This window comes from Scophthalmus maximus, chromosome 19 (assembly GCF_022379125.1).
Source record: "Scophthalmus maximus strain ysfricsl-2021 chromosome 19, ASM2237912v1, whole genome shotgun sequence".
In the NCBI taxonomy this organism is placed as follows: domain Eukaryota; kingdom Metazoa; phylum Chordata; class Actinopteri; order Pleuronectiformes; family Scophthalmidae; genus Scophthalmus; species Scophthalmus maximus.
The window spans coordinates 9,595,247-9,616,664 of record NC_061533.1 but is presented as its reverse complement, the minus strand read 5'-3'; the positions used below and the strand labels follow the sequence as shown (position 1 = coordinate 9,616,664).

At 40.3% G+C, this 21,418-nt stretch overlaps 1 protein-coding gene across 4 annotated transcripts in view; it reads left to right on the top strand.

Annotated features, from left to right (window-relative positions):
* Nucleotides 1-21,418, top strand: part of ipo11 (importin 11) — an 89,636-nt gene that overhangs the window by 40,702 nt on the left and 27,516 nt on the right. For all 4 annotated transcript variants that reach the window (XM_035638798.2, XM_047328943.1, XM_047328942.1 and 1 more), the window contains exons 17-27: nt 2,539-2,572; nt 2,780-2,820; nt 2,973-3,089; nt 4,813-4,926; nt 8,884-8,999; nt 10,639-10,715; nt 18,326-18,405; nt 18,507-18,587; nt 19,775-19,870; nt 20,293-20,406; nt 20,872-20,993. In XM_035638798.2, the coding sequence (XP_035494691.1) occupies nt 2,539-2,572; nt 2,780-2,820; nt 2,973-3,089; nt 4,813-4,926; nt 8,884-8,999; nt 10,639-10,715; nt 18,326-18,405; nt 18,507-18,587; nt 19,775-19,870; nt 20,293-20,406; nt 20,872-20,993 (992 nt within the window). The remainder of the gene's footprint in view (nt 1-2,538; nt 2,573-2,779; nt 2,821-2,972; nt 3,090-4,812; nt 4,927-8,883; nt 9,000-10,638; nt 10,716-18,325; nt 18,406-18,506; nt 18,588-19,774; nt 19,871-20,292; nt 20,407-20,871; nt 20,994-21,418) is intronic.

Here is a 21,418-nt window from a genome sequence, read left to right as displayed (position 1 = left end):
TAACTTTGATGGACCGGTACATTCTGTTAAGCGTATAACAGATTGCAGATGCAATCCATTCCACTTAATTTAATTTGGTATTTTCTTCCCCTTACTGTAGTCGAGGGTAAAGGACAGAGGCTGTCGCACCTTTTACAAATCGCTAAGCCCTACAAGGCAAATTGTGATTAGTGAATATGAGCTATATAAATAAAATTAGATTAATTTTTTTCTGATTTACAACTAATCTAACATACTTATTTAATTTCAGTTTGCTATCAAAGATAACAGCTAATATATTGTCTTGTTTGAGTGCAGATAGCTATGATAAATGTTACATCGCACATGTTGTATATAGTACAAAGAAATGCATGCATACACAGACAGTTCACTGGCATATATCATTCATAAACTGAATGGCCAATCACAGACGCTTGTTGCTTGTAGCCGGCTATTGTGCCAGTTTTGTTTCTCTCCTCGTTACCTCCAATACATTCTCCTCTGCTCTCTTAACAGCTGCATTCTTGTTTCGTGTTTACTCACAGACTCTTAAGTGACAGCCACAAATAACCTTGATGGCAAGTTTAACTTTTTTTTTAGGCCATTTGCATTCCCAGTAGGGGGTAATGATGATTTTCTAGAATTTGCTGTTAAGCCTGCTTTGATGACATCAAGCTGTGACGTTTTAGTCAACAATTTGTCCCATTTCTGCTCACCTCCCCTTGAAGGCTCTGAGGCATTATAAATATGGATTTGTGCCTAATAATTATAATCCTATCATGCTTTGGGTTACTATAAAGAGAATGCACTATCCTGGCTAACATGACAGGAGTGAATCGTACTGGACTTTTCCTCAGATCAAAATTTGTTTCAGACACACAATTGTCAGATGTCTGTTTTCCTTATCGTCAGTGTCTTACAATCAGTGTAAAATTATTGATTTTGTTGTTAATTCCACAAACATTATTAAATATTTCTTTCTTTTCATGAAGTGGCTTATGAGATGGCTTTCTCTTCCCAGAGATTTTAGTGCCATCTGCAGCTACAATTAGTTCAAATTATTGTTTGATAATTTTTCACAGTTTTTGATGCTTTTTGAATTTTGGTGTGTGTATGAGGCCATAATGACGATCTCTTGGGCCGTTTCAGCTGATGCCATCCATATAAAACTTATGGTACTATTTAAAATTTAACTTGTATGCCATAAATGTACTAACTGCCATTTTTCATACTACTGGAGCACTTGATGAATTATTTCCCTGAGGGAAGAGAGCATTTATTTCACATGAATGGAGTTGAACTGAACGTAGCTTCGTACACCAGTTAACAATCTTCTGTCTTTCAAGGGTTTTGTGATCTGATTTTGCTTTTCACTGAGTGGTTGCCAAGTTGAACTTTCATTCACTTTCAAATTCAGTTTGGACCCACTTTATTGTATGTCTGTGTCTTTATGGAGACCCATCTGTTTTTCATCAAGCAATCTATCATCTTCTATATTTAAAAAAAAAATTTTTTAATAGTTTTTACGATAAACATTGAACAGTTTCAGTCACATCAACTATAAGGATTCATACTCTTATTTTTATAATGAGGGGTTGTGTTACAAGAATAACAAGTTGGGAATAAATATGATCAAAAAGCATGTTTTCTGGTGCCAGCCCTGCATTCATCACATAGCACCAACCACCATTATGTCCATTTAATTTGACTGCTATAACAAGGACACAACAACAACAATGAGTTATCCAAATACATAATATAATATCTAATATAATACACTAAATAGTGTGTTGGATGCTAAAACAAAACTTTAAAGAGCTCCCTGGGAATATCTGGACTAAATTGATAATGTTGCTCTGTCTGGAAATGCACCTGCTAACTTTTTTGACTAAAGATGGCAAAGACATTCCACAGATTGGATAGTGTTGATGACGTTTGTAAGGAAAACTATGCAGGACACTTCCACTTATGCGTCCACTCACGCCCTTTGTACTTAAATTGTGTTGTGAAACTTGTGTGAGCACTTGTTCTGACTGTAATTAAGTCATCATTCCCTCACCCTCTTCTTCACACCGTTTCTTCCTTATATTTCCTTTCCTTCATCTGATCAGTTTCTCCCTGATGGACATTTCCACCTCCATGGTTACAACGCTAGTCCATAAGATCGGAGGGGCCGCTTCTTTTTATTGCAGCAGACAGCCTGCATTTATCTAACTCACTGCAGGCTCAAACTTTGAGTGTTCAGTTATGAAAAGCTTTTGTTATAGTGAGAGCTGGTTGCCATGGTCTTTCAGATGCTGCTATTAAAGGACAATGTAATAATAGTTTTTGTGTTTGGTTGTATTGCTGCACATGCAGCTGTGGCAATCATCTGTTCCTGTTAATCTATTTTCTTTACTCTGTTTTCTTTAGCCTTGTTCAATACAAACACAGCGATACTTCTCTGTAAGCAGCTTTGATTAGCCAACAATACAGACTACACCAGTAGGGGGCAAATGTGTGAAGCGTCATTTGCAAAATCCTTTCAGAATTAATGTATGTTTATCTTTTTTCACATAGGTGCGGATTGAGACGGCTACAACCTTAAAGCTCAATATCCTTTACATACTTATTATTTCTTTATGATAAGGCATCATTTTTGTGACAAATGAATTGATAATTTTTACGATGCTTGTTATTGAAGCCTCGCTGCATCTTTAAACATGAAAGCTCGATCAGTCCTTACCTGTGGTACAAATAAATAAAAGTTTTGATGTGCGGTGGTGAGCTGCTTTCACGTCCATCCTTAACTCATGCCCACCTGTCGATGACTTTGAGTTCCGGACAGAACAATTCCTCCCAGTGAGTACATGAATCACCTCTGTTGACATGATGCTTTGAAGCTGAAATAAAAAATTCATATTAATCTATGCGGCGGGGGCAGCCTTCCTTAGCTGTCCATTTTTTTTATCTTTTTCAAAAAAGAAATTAAACTCTACTATCTCTCTGTTTAGTACCTGGAGTCTATCTTTGGGCTGCTCTTCCAGTTGCTGCAGCAGGTGACGGAGTGCGACACAAAAATGCAGGTGCTCCACGTCATCTCCTGTGTCATCGAGAGAGTAAACATCCAGGTGAGTGTGTAGCGTTGGTCACATTGCTTTCCCCAGAGCTTGTAAAGTAAACCTGAGTCAAACTCTGAAATGTCCTTTGGAGGAGACCTTGCGTTTGACAGCTGGGGAGATATATTCTGCTGCTGCTTTGTGAAGAATAGCACTGCACAAATTGTAGTCATTGACCTTAACTCTGCAGGGGACATGTGAAGCTGTTAAAAAACAGTATAACTCTGATACAAAACATCTGTCAGCCTGTACTAGCCGCAGTCCACCAAGGTAAAGCAACCAGCTGTCCTCAAAGATAGCTCCACATTAATGGTTTTACACATCCTGAGACACTGGGATTTGTGAAGTCCAATTATTGACTCTTTGTAAATCATAAGGCCCCAGGCAGTTCTTGCTCTGATGTCTGCTCTCATTTACCATGATGATACAGTCTCCCCTCTGCCACTGCAGTGCTTTTGTGGCCATATGGATTTTATTAATTTTTTTCCCCCTCAGGATCCAGTAAATGGTTCTAATCCACTTAACTGCCAACCCCTTAAAAAAAGTGACCTTCCTCTCGACCCCACAGGCTCTTTTGAGATCCATTTTAAGCACCTTTCCTTAAACGATCTCTTGACTTAAATCGGTCACAGAAATGGCTTTCATCCTAGTGAGCTGTCAGTCTGGTTAAGTCCTCCCCAGTCACTGGCCCTGGCTAAACTTCTAGAGTCAGTGGAAGTCCCATTAATATTCTAACCCTTCTCACAGGGGATTTTGAACCCACAAAGAGTGGCAGAAGCAAAGAACGCTACGCTATGAAATCACAAGTGCGGCTCGAGTTGAAATGAAAACGATGACAGATATGATGAGATTTAGCTCCTTTTTCTGCTGTCAGTCTCACAAATGTCATACTAGGCTGCTTTGTGAGACTCATTTTCACCTTTTATTTTTCTCCTCGAGTCTGTCTCATGTTTCATTTCTAGTGTTCCCTCTACTGGCCTCCTCCTTTAAAAATCCCAGTGAGGGGTCTGCAGCTCGGCCACATAGTCCCTACAGGGAATATGAAGTTTAGCACAAGTCAGCACAAGAAACTGAGAGAAAATGTTTTTTGAAGTCTGTAATTCAGTACCATACTCGGATGTCTTAGAGTTGGCTGCACCTAAATTACACAGTGTTCCATCATAGGAGGGAGAGTGATGGCATCCGCCTTGTGTCTGACCATCGAGACTTGTCTAGGGTGGTTTTAATCAAAAAAAAACGTTGAAAAAATGATTACATAAAAAAAAATAAAGAACTCACTTGTAGGCACATCTAGACTGATATTTCGTTTCACTTCGTTTGGTCGTATCTATTCTGTCTACATGGGCAGCAGTTAAATAAAAAAGTTTCATATATACAAACAAGCAGGAACAGATCACACAACTAAAACAAAGAACAGACACAGAAACATATTGGAGTCAATGGCAAAAATTGGATTGGATTGGAAAGTAAAAAGCACTTGTTAAAAACAATGAGGGTAACCATTCAAGGTTTAGAATTTCTTGCAGTTCAGTTAGTTGAGACCATGAGGATAATTTTTTCTGATGATCGAGTATTGTAGCCACTGTGTTATCAACACACTATATGAGTTTTGTGGTAGTTTGCCCAGTAAAACATATACCAGGCTTATGTGTGAAGTTGGTTTATAGTCAGAAGAGTCTGAACTTGATGACGGTTTCGTTAAACGCCGTTGCCATTTGATTTTCTTTTGCTTCAGATCCGGCCTTATGTAGGTTGCCTGGTCCAGTACCTGCCCCTGCTCTGGAAGCAATCTGAAGAACACAACATGCTCCGATGTGCCATTCTCACTACACTTGTCCACCTGGTACAGGTATGGTGCATCTTCAGCCTCTGATTTTTGTTTCCATTTATTATTATTAATTCATCAATTGTTAATTTAGTTTCTTTTCACATTGTCGCCTTTACTTGACAGCTGTAGTAGAAGGGGGGTGACAACAGATGCAACACAGGCTGGGAGGCAAACCGTAGATTGCGGTTATGAGGGATCTGCCTTAACCATTAGGCGACTGCACCACACACGTTAAAGATGACGCATATGTTCAGTGTTTGTGCATGAAAACATTATTATCAGCCAACCAGCACTCAGCAAATTTGCACACTTAACACCTGTTCCACATGCTGGCTGAAATAGAATAACAAGACAACATGAGACATCATTGTGTGACAATAAACACCAATAAAAGTGTCACGCCCAGGAAAAAGCACTGTTTTACCTCTAGGATAGGTGTTTGGTAGACTTGTCATTCCCTGATAGAAGTTTACTAGAGGAAAACAGATTTAAGTGTGCAGATGCTCCTTTGATTGAGATAGGAGTTTTCTGCCTGAATGAGCCTCTTTCCCAAATGCACTGCACTCACGATTTGGAGCCACCGCATAGATTTGGCCGGCTCACTTTGGTTTCGCAGCGAGCCAGCTCTCGTGTCTCATCCATGATCACAAGAGAGGGGAGCCCATTAACAAAATTATTGGAATTAAAATAAGCGACACATTAACAAAGAATGTGTTGCCAAGAATAAAACTGAGGATTAACTTAATTAATTGTTGTCTGGGTTTGATAGCTCCTTTCATTTCAAGTGTTCATTGTTCAATTGTAGCGGCATCACCAGGTTCTGCGGTGTGACAGGTGGTACTGTTCAGGGAATCTGGCAGCAAGTGTTGTTTTACTTTTCTGGCCACATGTTGCTGAGGCCTAGTTCCAAATTGCCTGTGAGGGAGACCTGGGTTTAGGTTAATTTCCCCAAAACGGCTGGATTTCTGTGATTCCAATTATTTTTTTGTTTTAATTTTTTTACTTTTCCCTCACCTGCCATAAATTTCAACTTGGCTGGATAAACAACCTGCGGAGGCTCTGTCTGACTTTCCTGCTTTATTATTCTCGGAATCACTTGTTCATGCACTTATAAATGGTTGATATTTGTCAGGCGCCGTGTGAAGATTCAGTCGTTTCTGTGGGCAAACTTGTATGATATTTTATTTTCAGAAGTAAGGTTGGTTTTCTTGATTCGTTTGCCTCAATATCAATCAGGTTTATCGCTAACGGAAGAAAATAGTCTGAGACAGATGCTCCCGTCCTTACAGCACTGTAGCAGCCTGAAGAAAGATTTGGACCCCTGTGTGGCTGCCACTGCATTACTTCACAGTCGGAGTTAAAAGGCTCAGTGATAGACCCAGTCCCTTTGAGAGAGTTAACACAAGTACACATATGGAAAACTGCATGAGGCACCGAGAGCGAACAGCTGAAGGGACTTGGACTAGTCAACTGTGTTGCTGCATACTAATTATATCTAATAAATACTATTATGCTGATGTTACAGAAATAAAATAAAAACGTAAGGTTGGTTTTACCTCTAGTTTCAGATTAGTTCTATTTTCTGACCCTGTGCATATAGTGGTCCAAAAAGAGTTGGAATAAAGGATGCAAAAGTTCGAAGGATGCCGTCAAAAATAAATAAACCAAAACTTAACTGGTTCTTTTGTTATGGTTCTACTAAAAACTAGTTTTTCTGATCCATTTTCCCCTTCCTATTCCAATACCTGCACTTTATGTATCGGCCGATATAGAGTACCGCTCTGATACCATTGAATTAAAAAACAAAACAAACTTATATAACATATTTTAACAGCTGTATGCTAGGAACACTGTAAGGAAGTGATGAGATGAGACTGCAGGGAACAGCGGGGCACTGACTTACTCATGGCAAGGTGGAGATGAGACCCTGTCGAATGTTTTTGACTATTTGACTTTGACTCAGGCAGCATTGAGTCTGCTCTCAAGCTCATGAGATCCAGCTTGTTGGCTTGGTTTTTTTTCTCTTCAAAAATGCATTTTGCCTGCAAGAGACTGGCTGCTTTTTTGCTTCTGATTGGGAAACCGGGTCGCGCCAAGGGGGAATTGAGCTTAGCTCTCTCTCTTTCACTCCCACACAGATGCAGGCGGGAGCATATTTAGGCCAAATTAATGTCATGCCATCTTTGAAACAATATTGGCAGTTCACAGACCCAACTCTGGATCCACTGTGCCTTCAGACAGATTAATTCCTTCAGTACTACCACACACACACATCCAGCACCTCTCCTCGTCACTCTCTCCCACATTCTCTCTTGTGACTGTTTTCTGCGAATATACAAAGTGGATAAGTAAAACTCAAAGTGATGGGGTGCTTGGATAGCGCACGGTGTCAGACAGTGGTTACGTTTTCATCAACAGACAAGAGTTTGTGGGTGTGTGGCTGAAGAAGATGGAAGTGATGTTTCAAGGGGAAAGACTTTTTCAGAGGGCATAATTCATAAGCTGGGCTAAACATGACTGTCGGTGCTGCAGTTGGCATCTTGGGTGTTTTTTTTCTCTTGTGTTTGCATAAACTGCACTGACAGTTTTGCTCAAGGGTAGGTTATCCTTTGCCTCTTATTAAGCACACACAAAACTTATTGGTCATGGGAACTCAATCGTTGTGGTTGATCCAAAAATAATTATAAAAATGAATTACAGAACAAACCTCAAGATTGGAACATGCGTAATAGTTGAACTAATATACAAAGAGAAGTAGCAATCTGGGGGATGACATTGGGCGAGAGGTGGCGGACACCCTTGGCGGCTCGCCAGATTTATCACAGTGCTGGCACACAGAGACAAACAACCGTTCATGCCCACAGTCACACCTACAGGCAACGTAGTCACCAGTTTACCTAACCTGCACGACGGAAGAAACCCATGCAGGCACATGGAGAACACCACATGGAAAGCCCTCGACCTCGTCTGCATATTCTAAAAAGAACCATCTTGTTGTGAGGCAACAGTGTGTTCTGTCTGTCTTTCTACACATGTTCTATAAAATGTACATTTAGATATATATATACACTGTGTTTATATATATAATCAACATTTTTAATCATTGTTTAAATTTAGATGGAAAAAACACAAAAGTTTTTCCAAATAACATCCAAATGGCTTGAAGAATGCATCTTCTCTTTTCTAGCTGGTTTCTGAGGAAAATAATAGCGCATACAATCTTTACTCGTGTGATAATGATAAAAGTAACAATAACAGTAATAATAATAAAATGGATAACAAGCAATAATAACACATCATGATTACTTCAGTTCACTGACGCATATTAAGGCTACAGCCACTGTTATCTACTGTTATCTACTGTACTGTTTGTCCAGATATATATGGTTATTCCATCAAACCGACTTTGAATAATCAGTTAAAGTGGTGAGATTAAGTTGTGGTGGAGGTAACTACATTTTGTCTTTCAACTTCAATGTAAGAAACGTTTAGTAAAATCCTTGACTACGCGCTTTCAAAACTTTTTTGGCTCAAGTCTTCAGCTGTGTTCCCTGCAGCACTCTCCTCCATGACTTTTAAAGTCATGTGGTACTGTACGGGTCAAGGTGACACTCATTGTTCAGCTGCTCCTTCTCTATCTCACAGTGCAGGCACACAGTCACGTGCTGTCACGTTCATGTGTAACACAGTGGTTTGTGCATCAGACTCTTCAGAGCATTTTTTCCCTCCAAGGAAACTTCTATAATATGCTTCTTAAGCCCCATGTCACCTGAAATGCCATTAAAATGTGTATGACCAATAAGTGGAGAGTCAGTTAGTTTCCGAGCCCTTTTCCTCAATCCATATGATGTAAATGGGCCCCTCACCACAGGCCATACAATGAACATAAAAAACTGTTCCACTCTGCACAGATGATCATTAAGTTAAAACTTTTTTTCTGTATCTCTGTCAAGTTTCCGCATCTCTTTGTTTTCACAGGGCCTCGGAGCAGAGAGTAAGAACCTGTACCCTTTCCTCCTGCCTGTCATCCAGCTGAGCACCGATGTTTCCCAGCCGCCACATGTGTATTTGCTGGAGGATGGACTGGAGCTTTGGTATGGACACACGTGCACAGAGATAAAGAAAGGCAGAAGGCAGACATTTACCAAGCACTAAGCCCTCAACACTGCTATGGATATTTTGCAACACAGACATTTTCCTGTGTTTTGTGCCTCTCATCCACACAAAAAAATTGGTTGATAGTTGACGCACCAAAGACAACTGCAGAGCTTCCAAAAGCATGTAATTTTCCAGCAAGCATGGACATTAGAATTTTTTTTTTTTCCAACTATGAACCAATGTCCATATCTGGGAACCAGTTTTGCTCCAAATATGCATGTGATTAACTCATGACAATAACCCATACAAGATATTTCAATCAAACTTCAGGATGCTCTTCTATGTAATCCAAGAAGTCCCACATGAGAATATTCTGAAGAGTGAGATTAAAACTGGTTTATTAAAAAGGACTTGAAGTAATGCACGCCACGCCGGTAACACAAACTCTGACTGATGTGGTGGTGATAAAGAGGTAATTCACTTTTTAAATTAGATTATGGCAGCTGCTTTGATGCTTTTCAAATTGTCTGCTGTATTATATAATGTTTTTGCATTTTCCCTCAATTATAGGCCTAATTATGTTGAAATCCTCTATGATGATAGAAATTTGTTTCTAACTAATGGAAACTTAACTTTGATATTGGCTGATTAACGTGGGAGCTAAGTGCAAACACTTTGACACACTGGCAACTTTTATGAAGCGGCTCATAATTTATGTGGCTCTCAGTCTTGCCTTTATGTTGTTGTGTTGGGCACATGTCATATCAAAGCTATCTCAAGAATCTCTTGTAAAATAGTCAACAACAAAAAAAGGGTTGTCAGTAGAATAGGATTTGCTAGGTTTACCTTTTGTTCCGTTCCAATCATCTCTTTCTCTTTTTAACTCCCCTCTTAATCTCTCTTTGTCTGTCTATCCCAGAGGAGAGCTACACTGCTCAGCATGCTCTGTGTGCTTGTAGCACAAAGCCACAGTCTTATATCTCTTTCCAATCTTTCATCCTGCCTGATAAACAGCCATGTCCTAAATATTGGCTTTCTTTGTTTACAAAGTCAATGTCATTTTCTCTTCCTTTTTATCAGCTGGTTTTGCTCTTTCTGTGTTTCTCCCAGTATCTTTACATCTTGCCCCCCCCCCCCCCATTAATCTGTGGAGAATGCATCAAATCAGTTATTCATGCGTCATTTTCAGAATTAGTTGCAGGTGAAAACCCACCAGCATTGCCTCATGATGAGGAGAAATGAGGAGAAAGGCCCGGTAAATTCATGTCATCACCATGTTTTGATTTAGATGTAAAGACTTTTTTTTTCTTTCTCGTCTTAATTTATATAAATTTTCTTTTTAATCAAGTTTATCTTCACAATGAGCAAACCACTGATGTTTTCCCTCTTACTCCTTCCTTTTCTGTTTTTCTTTTACACCACTTATCCATTTGTATTGGTTTTTTTTCCACTTTTGTGTTGCCCATGTTCTCCTCTTGTTTCTGTCTCTGTAATATTTTGTGTTATATTTATATCTTCCCATTTTCCTTTGCCACATCTAATCTATTCCTTTTGCACTCTTCTCTCACAAATTCTCCCATTTTCGGTTTTATTCCTCATTTGCTCTCTCTCTCTCCTCTGTTTGCAACCATGCAGGTTTGTGACTTTGGAGAACAGCCCGGCTGTCACGCCAGAACTACTCAGAATTTTCCAGAACATGTCGGCTTTGTTGGGTGAGCTCGGTGAAATTTCTTTGTTTGCTGGAATACCCGGCAGTATTTGTGTGTGTCTTTGTACTTGTGTGTGTGTGTGTGTTTGTGTGCAAATGAGTTTGCATTTGTTTCCTCTCGAGTAACTTCATGGCATTTTGCATTACCTTATACATTGAATTAATGCTTGGAAGACAGGGTGTCACAATAACATCAAAAGTAAGGCATCCATTTTAGCATTTTGGAAAGTTTGATTTACATGAGTACAAATATTGGCTGTGTGTGTGTGTGACACCGAAAACATTACACATTAAAACAGCCTGAGATGGAAAAAAAAAAAAGCTGGTCAATCTAAATGATCAAATACTTTTGAATCACAGACCATGAAAATGAGGAAAAAAGTTGATGCAATCCACGGACATGGGCTTACTTTTCATAATTGTATCACTTCACAGCCCTCACAGCTTGCAAAGGCCACAGTTGTGGATTTGCAGTTGCCTCAAGGAGACAGAGTTATTTTTTGGGGGGGAGGGTCTATAGGTAGCTGTATGTGGTGGCAGATTGAATAGAAATGGCTGGATGATTCATCATGGCCTGGAGCACTGGGACACCTCGCTTGCTGTTGTGTGTGTGTGTGTGTGTGTGTGTGTGTGTGTGTGTGTGTGTGTGTGTGTGTGTGTGTGTGTGTGTGTGTGTGTGTGTGTGTGTGTGTGTGTGTGTGTGTGTGTGTGTGTGTGTGTGTGTGTGTGTGTGTGTGTGTGTGTGTGTGTGTGTGTGTGTGTGTAACAGTATTGATTTGGTGCTTCTGCACATAACGAGTGAGTCAGACTAATATGAACACAAGTGTAGCCTTATTGGCTTACTGGAGCATTTGATCATTTATGGCGTGTATGGGGAATCCGTGGGACACCGAAGAGCAAAGAACTCAAAGAATACAGTCACAGATGGATGAAATGGAGGAGGTAGGAATTAAAGAGTATAAAGAGAAGGGAGCAATTGGTAAAACAACAAGGAGGTGGTAGATGAAAATGAAGGATTTAAGAAGTGATGGCAGGGACAACTGATGAAGAAGTGACACAAAATGGAAGGTGATTTTCTGGAGGTTAGCTCTAAAGAACTTGGACGTGAATGACTGGGAAGATAAGAGAGCCCCCTTTTCACTGTTAACTAATGCTGAAGGAACAAAGGTAAACTAAGGCAATGAACCAAAGCAGCACCTTTTCCATTGGTCAAAAAAACCTACTAACATCTGGCTTTTGTCTAGTGGGAATAGTTAATCAAATGACTGTAGACAGGTTTTTATCGGCTCCGGCTCCGATCAGCAGTTATAGAAACATTAACACCGGTTGAACCCTCTAGTTTCTTGTCCTTCCTTATTTTGGCGTGTCTACAGGCACTGATGACCACTGATGGTCACTGGTCTCCATGGTGCTTTCTTCTGTTGACACGTTGGTTTTAGGTGCCTTTGTGACATCGATCATGAGTCACTGGGGAAAAAACCCTCCCCTACAGGCGATTGAAAGGAGTCAATCGCCTTATTTTTTTTAGCGGGTTTACCTGCATTTAAAAAACCCACAGAGACTCGCTACTGTTTAAAGGAGGTAATAGAAGTCTGATTGTTGCACTGGGATAATGTCAGTCCTTATTGCCTCAGCATGATTGATGAAGATCTGTCAAGTAATTTGTGCCTGCTGATCAGCTGCCAAATTACTGGTGGCTTTCATTGTGGCTTGAAGGATGGATACCAATAATCAACTTTGGACCATCCAAGATTGTCTCCTCAACTGTTGTTTCCAAGGTCAGGAATGCTTTGAAATGAGAGTTCTGACCTCCTTTTAATCTCCATCTCTGTTCTAAACATTTGCACATTGAATAGATCCAAACCTCTGTTCTCTCATCCAAAGAAACTCTGTAGGAGTGCGGTGGCATACTTTTTGTGTTTTTCACTGTGATGATATTGTTTCTTTTAAATTCTTAACAAAATCCTTCTAATCAGTAAATTTGGTTTGCCCCTTTGACTTACAAATAAATATAGGGACATTTTACTTAAAACATGTATACATTTATTCACATATACTGATGCTTAATGTTAATTGTGAAAATCATATTGGATTATTTTTATTTTTTTTGTCAAACTTTGGTCAGTCATCATCTTTGGCTGGTTTTCACCAAAACATCCGTTGGTTCATTTATTTAGCCCGTGGAGAGCAGAGGAGGGATGTGGGCTGTTGAGAGAGTCTGGCTCGGTGTGGTGTCACCGCTTGCCAGGTATGTGGCCTGGCCTCCCTGATAAAGAGCCTCGCTCCATCATTGCTAAACTGGAGCAGCAAATTCCCTAATTAGAATGTCAGGAGCTTTGCCTTGGCTAAATTGTGAGACTAGCACCCTGCTCTGTATCACTGCCACCGTCGCTCTCTGAACTAGGGCACATTTCAGCTCTTTGTGGTGCGCTGATCAGTGATGATGGAGAGTGAGCAGGTAAGTTTTTTGGGGGGCAATATACTTATTAGTGTGAGCTTAAGTGATAGCTCTCAGGTGTTTGTTAATTTCCATGCTTTTTTTATTTTACAATAAGCGTTAGTTTAGTCTTCTAAACTTCTTAACTAACAGTTAAGTCTCTGCAACAGGTGAATGAATTAGAATAGAAAGAAGGAACACAACCTTGCTGAAGTGGCTGTACAGTAATAATTTTGGCAGTGCAAAACATCGCTTGATGAGCACATTATCAATTAGCAACTGCTGCATCCAAAGATGTGTCAGACCATCCACACAAGATCAATGATATTGTATTGAAAGGGGTTTCAGCCTCATCTTTTTCATGTGAAAACTCTGTGAGGGATTGTCCAACACGCCTCAGAATGTGGACTCCCAGTTCACGGCCCGGCTAATGTTCTCCATGGATCAATCTGGACATCCTCTTGAGAGGGAAACCTCTATACGGGCTTCTCAACTAGAAGCACTGACTTTATTTGCAGCTCTCAGAAAAGTTGGTAGTTTGATCTGCGCTCACGGCACATAAACACTGTTTGGCAGTTGATTTATTGTAAATCTGTGTTCAACTTTTTTTATAAGTTCAATATTATATTGCTCCTATACCTTTATCCTTCTTTGCAGTCCGTATCAGCCCAGATTATTTTACCCTGTTCAACATCCAGAGATGTTTCAGATCTTTACTTGACACATTGATGGACATTTTCTGTTTTTTCTCATCATTGCTTTTGTCTCATACGTTGGGGTTCTACCTAGTAAAGTTGATTTTTGCCACATCATTCAATCCCCTGCCGAGCTCTTCTTGCTCCTGTCAAACATGATTACTCATCCAAGACTCACTGGAACACCAAAGGGAGTAAGCTTGTCATCTTGGAACTGTAGCCGAGGCTTCTGTTGGCCATGTTGCTTCTCATGTTTTTCCTTTGTGTATAGTAAAACCTGGCAAAGTAAGATCTATGGTCTCTGTGGGACTGCGGCGGTACTGTTTTACTTTAAAAAAAAAGTCTTACAGAAGTGCAGCACGCTGTCATCAGCACTCCACGATAAAACACGTTTTACCTATTCTTAATTTTCTTAAATTAAAAAGATTTTTGTTTAGGCATTTTATTGCTTTTTAAAACTCCAAACTAGAGCTCAACTCAACTCAAACTTTGTGTGGCTGGCTGGCTTCAATGACATTGGCAACCCAATCACGAAAAATTGGTTTTGGAAGATAACCAGAATTTTTTAACAGTGTCCCCAACAACCATTAGAGGCACTTCAGAGGCCGTTATCACAGTCAGATGTGAGGCTCATTTTCCTGTTAATGTTGATAACCGAAGCGGATTGTGCAGCATATGCCCAGGGCTATGAAGGATGTACAGACTACAGCTTAATCAGTGCTTTAGCAGCTGTTTTTGTGACTATTTGGTGTGTGCTTGCTTGCTTGCTCTGGCTTTGTGAAAATTGAATTGCATTTATAGCATTGATTTGTCAAAACAGTCTCTTCTGTTTTAGACTAAATCTTCACTAGGTGTTTTTCTAATATTTATTTTATATTATTATTTGGTAATTGGTTTCCAATATTATATATATATATATATATATATATATATATTTTTGCTTCCATGCAAATGCTGCTGATAAATCAGACAAATTGAATAACTTTCTGGACAAAGTGTAGCTGCTCCCTGTAGAAGAGAGTCGCCAGTGTTGCCCCTCAAGTGAGAGGGGCATCCCTCAACTATGTTCAATAATCGGCTGAGAAGTGGAGCAGCAGTGTCACCCAGACGGAGGCTGTGCACTATGTGTACAAAGTAAGAAAGGATAATCCTTCGCTCGGAACTTTTTCTCACTGATCATTGTGCATGTAAATATAGCCAAAATCACAGCACAACTGTTGTATTTCATTTATTTTTGTAAGGCGACGTTGCAGTTATAAGGTTAAGGGAAGTGACCTTTGTGTAACCTGCAGTATTACAACTCTAGGATCACAGCTTTTTTAAAATTGTATTGTTACAGTTTATATATGCAGAAGTTGAGTTGAGTCTCAGTAAACCCACCTTCCTCTTGATCCTGTTTTATTGCTATCACAGAAAAAGCATGGCAATGCATTGTGGACATGGACGTGAATTTACCTCCAATAACCAGATGCAGTGTTGTTTTGTCAGGCTGTTTGTATTCATACATGGACACTCTGGGTGCCTTGGGTACATTCGCAATAGTGAAGGCGCGAGATAATGAAAGTCTTATGAAGTCCGAGGCTCAGTGCTCTGAGCTGCCTGACCTACCTTCAGCACAGAATGAGAATTCAATTCATTCCCCCCCCCCCCCCCCCCCCCCCATATGAATAGTTGTACCTCTCCCTCCTCTTGTATTGATATTCATACAAAACTCCTTCAGAGGATATTGCCCCAGTCTGTGCACAGCTTATCAGCAAGGCAAGTATTGACAGTCCATGTGGTGGTAACGAGAAAGCTGTTGGCATGTATTTACCTCAGGTTTTTGCCTTTGTACTAAAAACAAATGAAGCACATGTGACTCTACTTGCAGATAAAATATTAAGTCGCTTTGAGTGTAATCATATTGCCTCATTCCAATGCGATAAAATACGTTTCCACAGGCACGGAGAAGAGAACCATTTTTTTTTTTAGTCACACTCGGCTTCCGGTTGGTTATATTGACATGAATAGAAATCAGATGGGCGAACCTGGAGGCCACCCGAGCGAAGGTCCGTCTGGGAGGCTGTTGAGCTTTATCCGAGCTTTCCACGAGACACAGAGCTGTAGAAATTCATCCTCCATTTTGTTGGCTTCACATCTTTCTTTTTTTTTTAAATGTATGCCACAGCAGATCAGATCCACATTTGCCCTCTGCGACAACTACAAACTCCAGTGCGTGTCCTCCACTTCTCATCCGACAAGTTGGCCAGGTTGGGCCATTCCTCTCTCCCTTGCAGCTCCTGCCTATCTTTGTAGCTGCTTTGGTTTTAAAATCATCAATTGTCTCTCTTGATCTATTATCCCCAAGCTTGCCTGCAAACTCCATGCGTTTAGTGTAATGTTGCACCATACTACAGTATGTTTGTAGGCTGATGTGCTGACTAAATAGGCCCCCTGTGTACCTGTGCTGAAAACAGATGGCAGCGTACATTACCTTTATTACCTCACTGTAGCTGGCAGATGGCTCGGCCAAACATCAACATTAATATCACCTGTATATACCTGCATAGTCAGATGGGACCTCATCTGCTACTACTAAGACAGCTACTGGAAAAGGAATTACTGCACCCTCATTTTGACCCCAAATCAAATGTTCTGATTTTAACCCTCTAAAAAAACTGTTTCATACGTGCAAATGTTTAAATAGATTTGCTTTATCTGGTCCCTTTGTTCCCTTTGTAAGTTCTGCCCTAGATGTTAGAATCACTGTAGCTACCCTGTAAACTTGTATGAAGTAAACAATCACTCCAGGTGTTGGATGCCGCTACCCTGTCAGCCCGTGTTACTTTCAAACTATTCATGCAGGTGTTGGTCTCTGGAGGGGTGACCGTTTTGGGAGGGTGTGTCGGCATGCAGGTGTGTGCGTGTGTGTGTATTTTCTGTTCCTCTCTGTCCATCTTTCTGTGGAGCTATTTCTTCTAAGTCCCTTCTCTCTTTTCTACTTTTCTACAACTCTACTGCTGTAAAAGCAAGTTGTGGTGAACGATTGGTCATTATTCATTTAAAACTTAAACGGGCGGCAAGCGATGTTGGAGAAAGATTGTTTGCTGATGATGTTTTGACTGCACTGGTCGGGTATGGGAGACGGACGCGCTAACTGCTAGCATGTCTCTTAAGGTGTCAGGGAGTGATTTTTCCAAACTGCACGGGCAGTGTTGTGTGGTGCTGTCGCCACCATTACTGTGGCTCAGTTTGCAAAGCAATATTTCCTCCTTCCCAACACATTTGCACATGTGACCATGTAAACACACTCAGCACTCTGTACTGTACATTGTGACATCAAATTATACATCTAAAATTGTTCACCCAGTATCCATGTGTAGTTGGGTGGTGTTTCTCATTTCTGTTCTTCCATCGCAGGGCTGACAAGAGAGAAATTCCTTGCAGTGTCTGTCAGCGTTTTCTCAGATGGTTTTCTGAGACAAACTGACGCTTTGGAATAATTTTACCTGATAGCAATAATTTTACCTGATAGCTCTGCGGCCCAAACAAATGCTGAGATTTCAGCTTGTAAGCTATTAGCTTGCTCACCACCTACATAACCTTTGTCTCTGTCTCATTGCAGTCTTGTAAAAGCTGCTTGTTGGGCACCAAGACTTTACCGAGAAGCAAAGTCTCGTGGGCTTGATGAAATTCTTTAGCAGGGCGTATGTAGACCGAACCTTACCCAACCCTGTGTTATAGCATCGACCGCTTGTGAATATCTTGTGGTTTCTTTCCATTTGGTTAATATCAGTTTGCCAAAACATGCTCCCTGGTATTGTTTCCAAGAAAACTGTAAATTATGAACTTCAGCCCTTTTCGTTGAGACTCTGCTTCCTACTTCTCATTAAGTAAGGTAAGCTCCTATATAGTATACAATATATAATCCTCAACCCATCAGTTAATTATGCCAATTTAACAATGCCAATTTGCTGCATCAAGTTTATCTATAACTGTGTTTAAAAGCTCAGTCTAGAGACATGTAGATGCACTCATGCATTAAAAAAGAAAGAAAATCAAAGCACCTGTTACAGAATAAAGGAAACAACATTGTCATAAATATATGAGAAGCTAATTCTTCTCATTTTGAAGAACCTCATATTTGAGGTGCCTCAGTTACCATGTTTTCATTGTAGCTTGTTCTGCTCTCATTTTAAAGATCACTGGAAACTGCCTGATAAAAATATGATTCCTTCTCGTGGACGTCTTTTTTTTTTTCTTCTTCTTTTAAATTAAAGCTTTTACTCAAAGTGGATGAAACTAGTAATATTTGACTATCTTTAACCACGCCGTATAAACACTAAACATTTCCCAGAACAAAACATGTGCATTTTGATAACTCTCAAAGAACAAAGCTAGTAAGACCATCCATGTATCTTTTCCCCCTGTTCCTACCTCTGTCAATCAATGAAACCCTTTGGTCCAGTTCGGTAAAGTGTAAAATCTGATGCTCTGTTTCAGAGTTGAGCTCCGAGAACCTGCGCACCTGCTTTCAGATCGTCAACGCCTACTTATACTTGTCTGCCACAGAGTTTCTGCAGGTGAGAGTCTCGAACATGCTCTATGTCAAGTGAAACACTACAAATCATGTTCAGTATATAAGCAGTTCCACCTCAATGTGTGTGGATTTGTACATTTCCAGAACTATGCAGAATCTTTGTGTCGATCTTTCTGCGATCTGCTCAAAGACATCACGAATGAGGGACAGGTCCAAGTGCTCAAGGTACGTACACACACGCACAGCATAAAATGCTGCATAAACACGCAGACACACAAACATACTCAGACTGACCAGTGTTGATATTCTTAGAACTAATGAATTAGAATTGAAATTAAATGAATAAATACATATTGCACATGAAAGGTGGCAGTGATGAAATTAGGTAGCAAAGTGCTTCTTGTGTTTCCCTAAACAGCAGGCAATCAACATCAAAACCAATACATGGTGGGAGATGCACACACTGCATGGTTGTGTTATGAAGTGTGATACACGATGGGTTAAAAGGGCAGGACCATTTCTTTTTTCATGCAGAGTAGCCATGAGAACATAAAGCTTTAGCTTAGTAAAGCACAGTGACATTACTGCACATCTGGCTCCTACACAACGTGAGCCTACACAACATGAGCCTTCAGAACGTGAACACTCAACAGATCATTGTGTGTCGACCCACTCAGAACAGAGGGATCAGACTAATCAGTGTGCGTCTCGTTGAAAAGTTCATCCTCAAAGAGACAGATGTGAGCATGTCACTGTCCCTATCTGCGCTTCAAGTTTGGTTGCTGACATTGAAATTGAATATTCTCATCTGAGGTTTTAGTTTTTCCAGAAACATCATTTGTAATGTTACAAATTATATAATTTTACACTGTTGTTAAGTTCAAGCGGTCTGGATTCATGTTGCAGTCTAATTATGGGAAGCCTAATGAGGATGGGAAGATCCTTTCATCCTCTCCTTTGAGATTAGTTTCTGTGGCCAAAATCACATGTTGTACAACTCAAGTATGTGTGAACAAAGCGATGGATAGCACACTGCTGCTGTCACTGTATCTTTTACTCCGAACATTTCTTTTGTTGCGTTGTGCCTTTGTTTTGTTTTTTGTCCCTGGTTCTAAGCGTTCAAGTTTCTTAGCTATATGAAACCCTAAGAGACCAACCTTACCTGCCACATAATGTAGGTCAGACCCACCATTTAAAGGAGGATTTTCATCACTCTTTCAGTTTCGCTCTAAAAAGAAGCTCCAACTAACTCATGTTTGCTTCCCAATGTCATCCCACACCATCTTAACATCATCCTATGTTTTTTGCACAATCCCTCCCTGGTTCTCCCTCTAGGTTATTTATTTTCTACCATTCAACTTTTCCTTACTTCTCTCTCTTTATCAGTGTCCCCTCTTCCTCCCTCTCTGCAGGTGGTAGAGGTAGCTTTAAAGGTTAGCCCCCTCCTGGGAGCCCACATGTTCCAGCCCCTGCTGCCAGCTGTCTTCAGGGGCATTGTGGACGGCGAGGTGAGTCTTATACTTTACATTTTGAACAGATCTTGGTTGGGATTATATAAAATAAAAGTACATCAAAGTAGCATATAAGGATACCTTCATTAACTGTGTTGCATTTTTACTTGCAGTATTCCACATGTGCAGCTTTTACCAAACGTTTAAACTTATTAAACCTTAAAATGAGACTATCCCTGTGTGTTCTTACAAATTGTCCTTCTCTGTCACGTACAATAGATTTTTATGGAGACAGTGTATAGTGGCATTTATTGATAAAATTGGATAAGGCTCATTGTTTGCCCTCCAAGATTTTGCTGTCAGTGTCTCAATCTGTTCTGCCTTATCATGCATTATGACCTGTGCTTTATGTAATAGCATTTGTGCACGGGTCAATTCTGCATCCACGTATGGTTGTGTGTCTTGTGTGCGATGTACAGAGATATCCCGTGGTGATGTCCACCTACCTCGGCATCATGGGCCGTGTCCTACTCCAGAATTCCAGTTTCTTCTCCTCTCTGCTCACTCAAATGGCCTCTGAGTGCAGCCAGGAGGTGAGGCTTGACGTTTGCCCTTAATTTCTGTCTTCTCAGCACAGTCTCTTTGAATGTCTGTGTGAGACAGGGCCACGGTGCCTGTTAAAAGAGAATCATTTTGAAAAAGGCTGAAAGTAATGAGGAAGTTCAAATGGCAACTTTTCCATGCCCTGAAGTGTAGAGTCACCACTCTTCACGGTGAAACTTGTTTTTTTTGTTACCCAGAGCAAAATTAATTTTCGCCAACATTGCCGTCTTTATCTTAATAAATGAAAGTCCAAGAGTTGTCGCTCTCAGTTGTCATTCCATCATACCAAAGTGGTTTTGATGATTGAGGACAAGGTATGGATGTAAATGAGGCAGAACAATTTAGTTGACTTTTAAACCCACATTTTTTTAAATATAAAAATAAATACAGATCAGTTATTTTGTTTCTTGAGTCATCACATGCTCTTTGTGTCCATCTCCCCCTTTCCCCATCAGGTGGACCAGTTGCTGGGAAGTGTGATAGAGATGTGGGTCGACCGCATGGACAATATCACTCAGCCTGAAAGGAGGAAGCTGTCGTCGCTGGCACTGCTTTCCCTTCTACCGTCTGACAACAGGTGAGGAACATTTTTTCATTTGTGTGGCATCCACCCCGTCTGCACAGCTAACAAAGGGTCACATCGAGGAAGCTGAAGAGACACATTATTTATTCTTGTTTACCTTTTTAGACTATAGCTGGTCGTATTCTCTTTGGTGTGGTTTGTGGTGTTTACGTGTTGTCACAACCAACAGAGAATATTAGTTCTGGTTAAAAGGTTTAAGAAAGTTACTTTTGCTCTATAACCATAATTTGCTGATTGAATCATCTTAACACTAAATGAGGGTAATATGTCACAGTGGCACAACATACACATACTGTATTTGCAGAGTTTCAGTTCAGTTTATTTCGATGGATTTTTATGCTTCATGATGTGCTTACAAGATGTTGAGTATATTTTTAAGAGAGAAAACGTTATGCCCAGCACAATGTGGGATTCTTAAA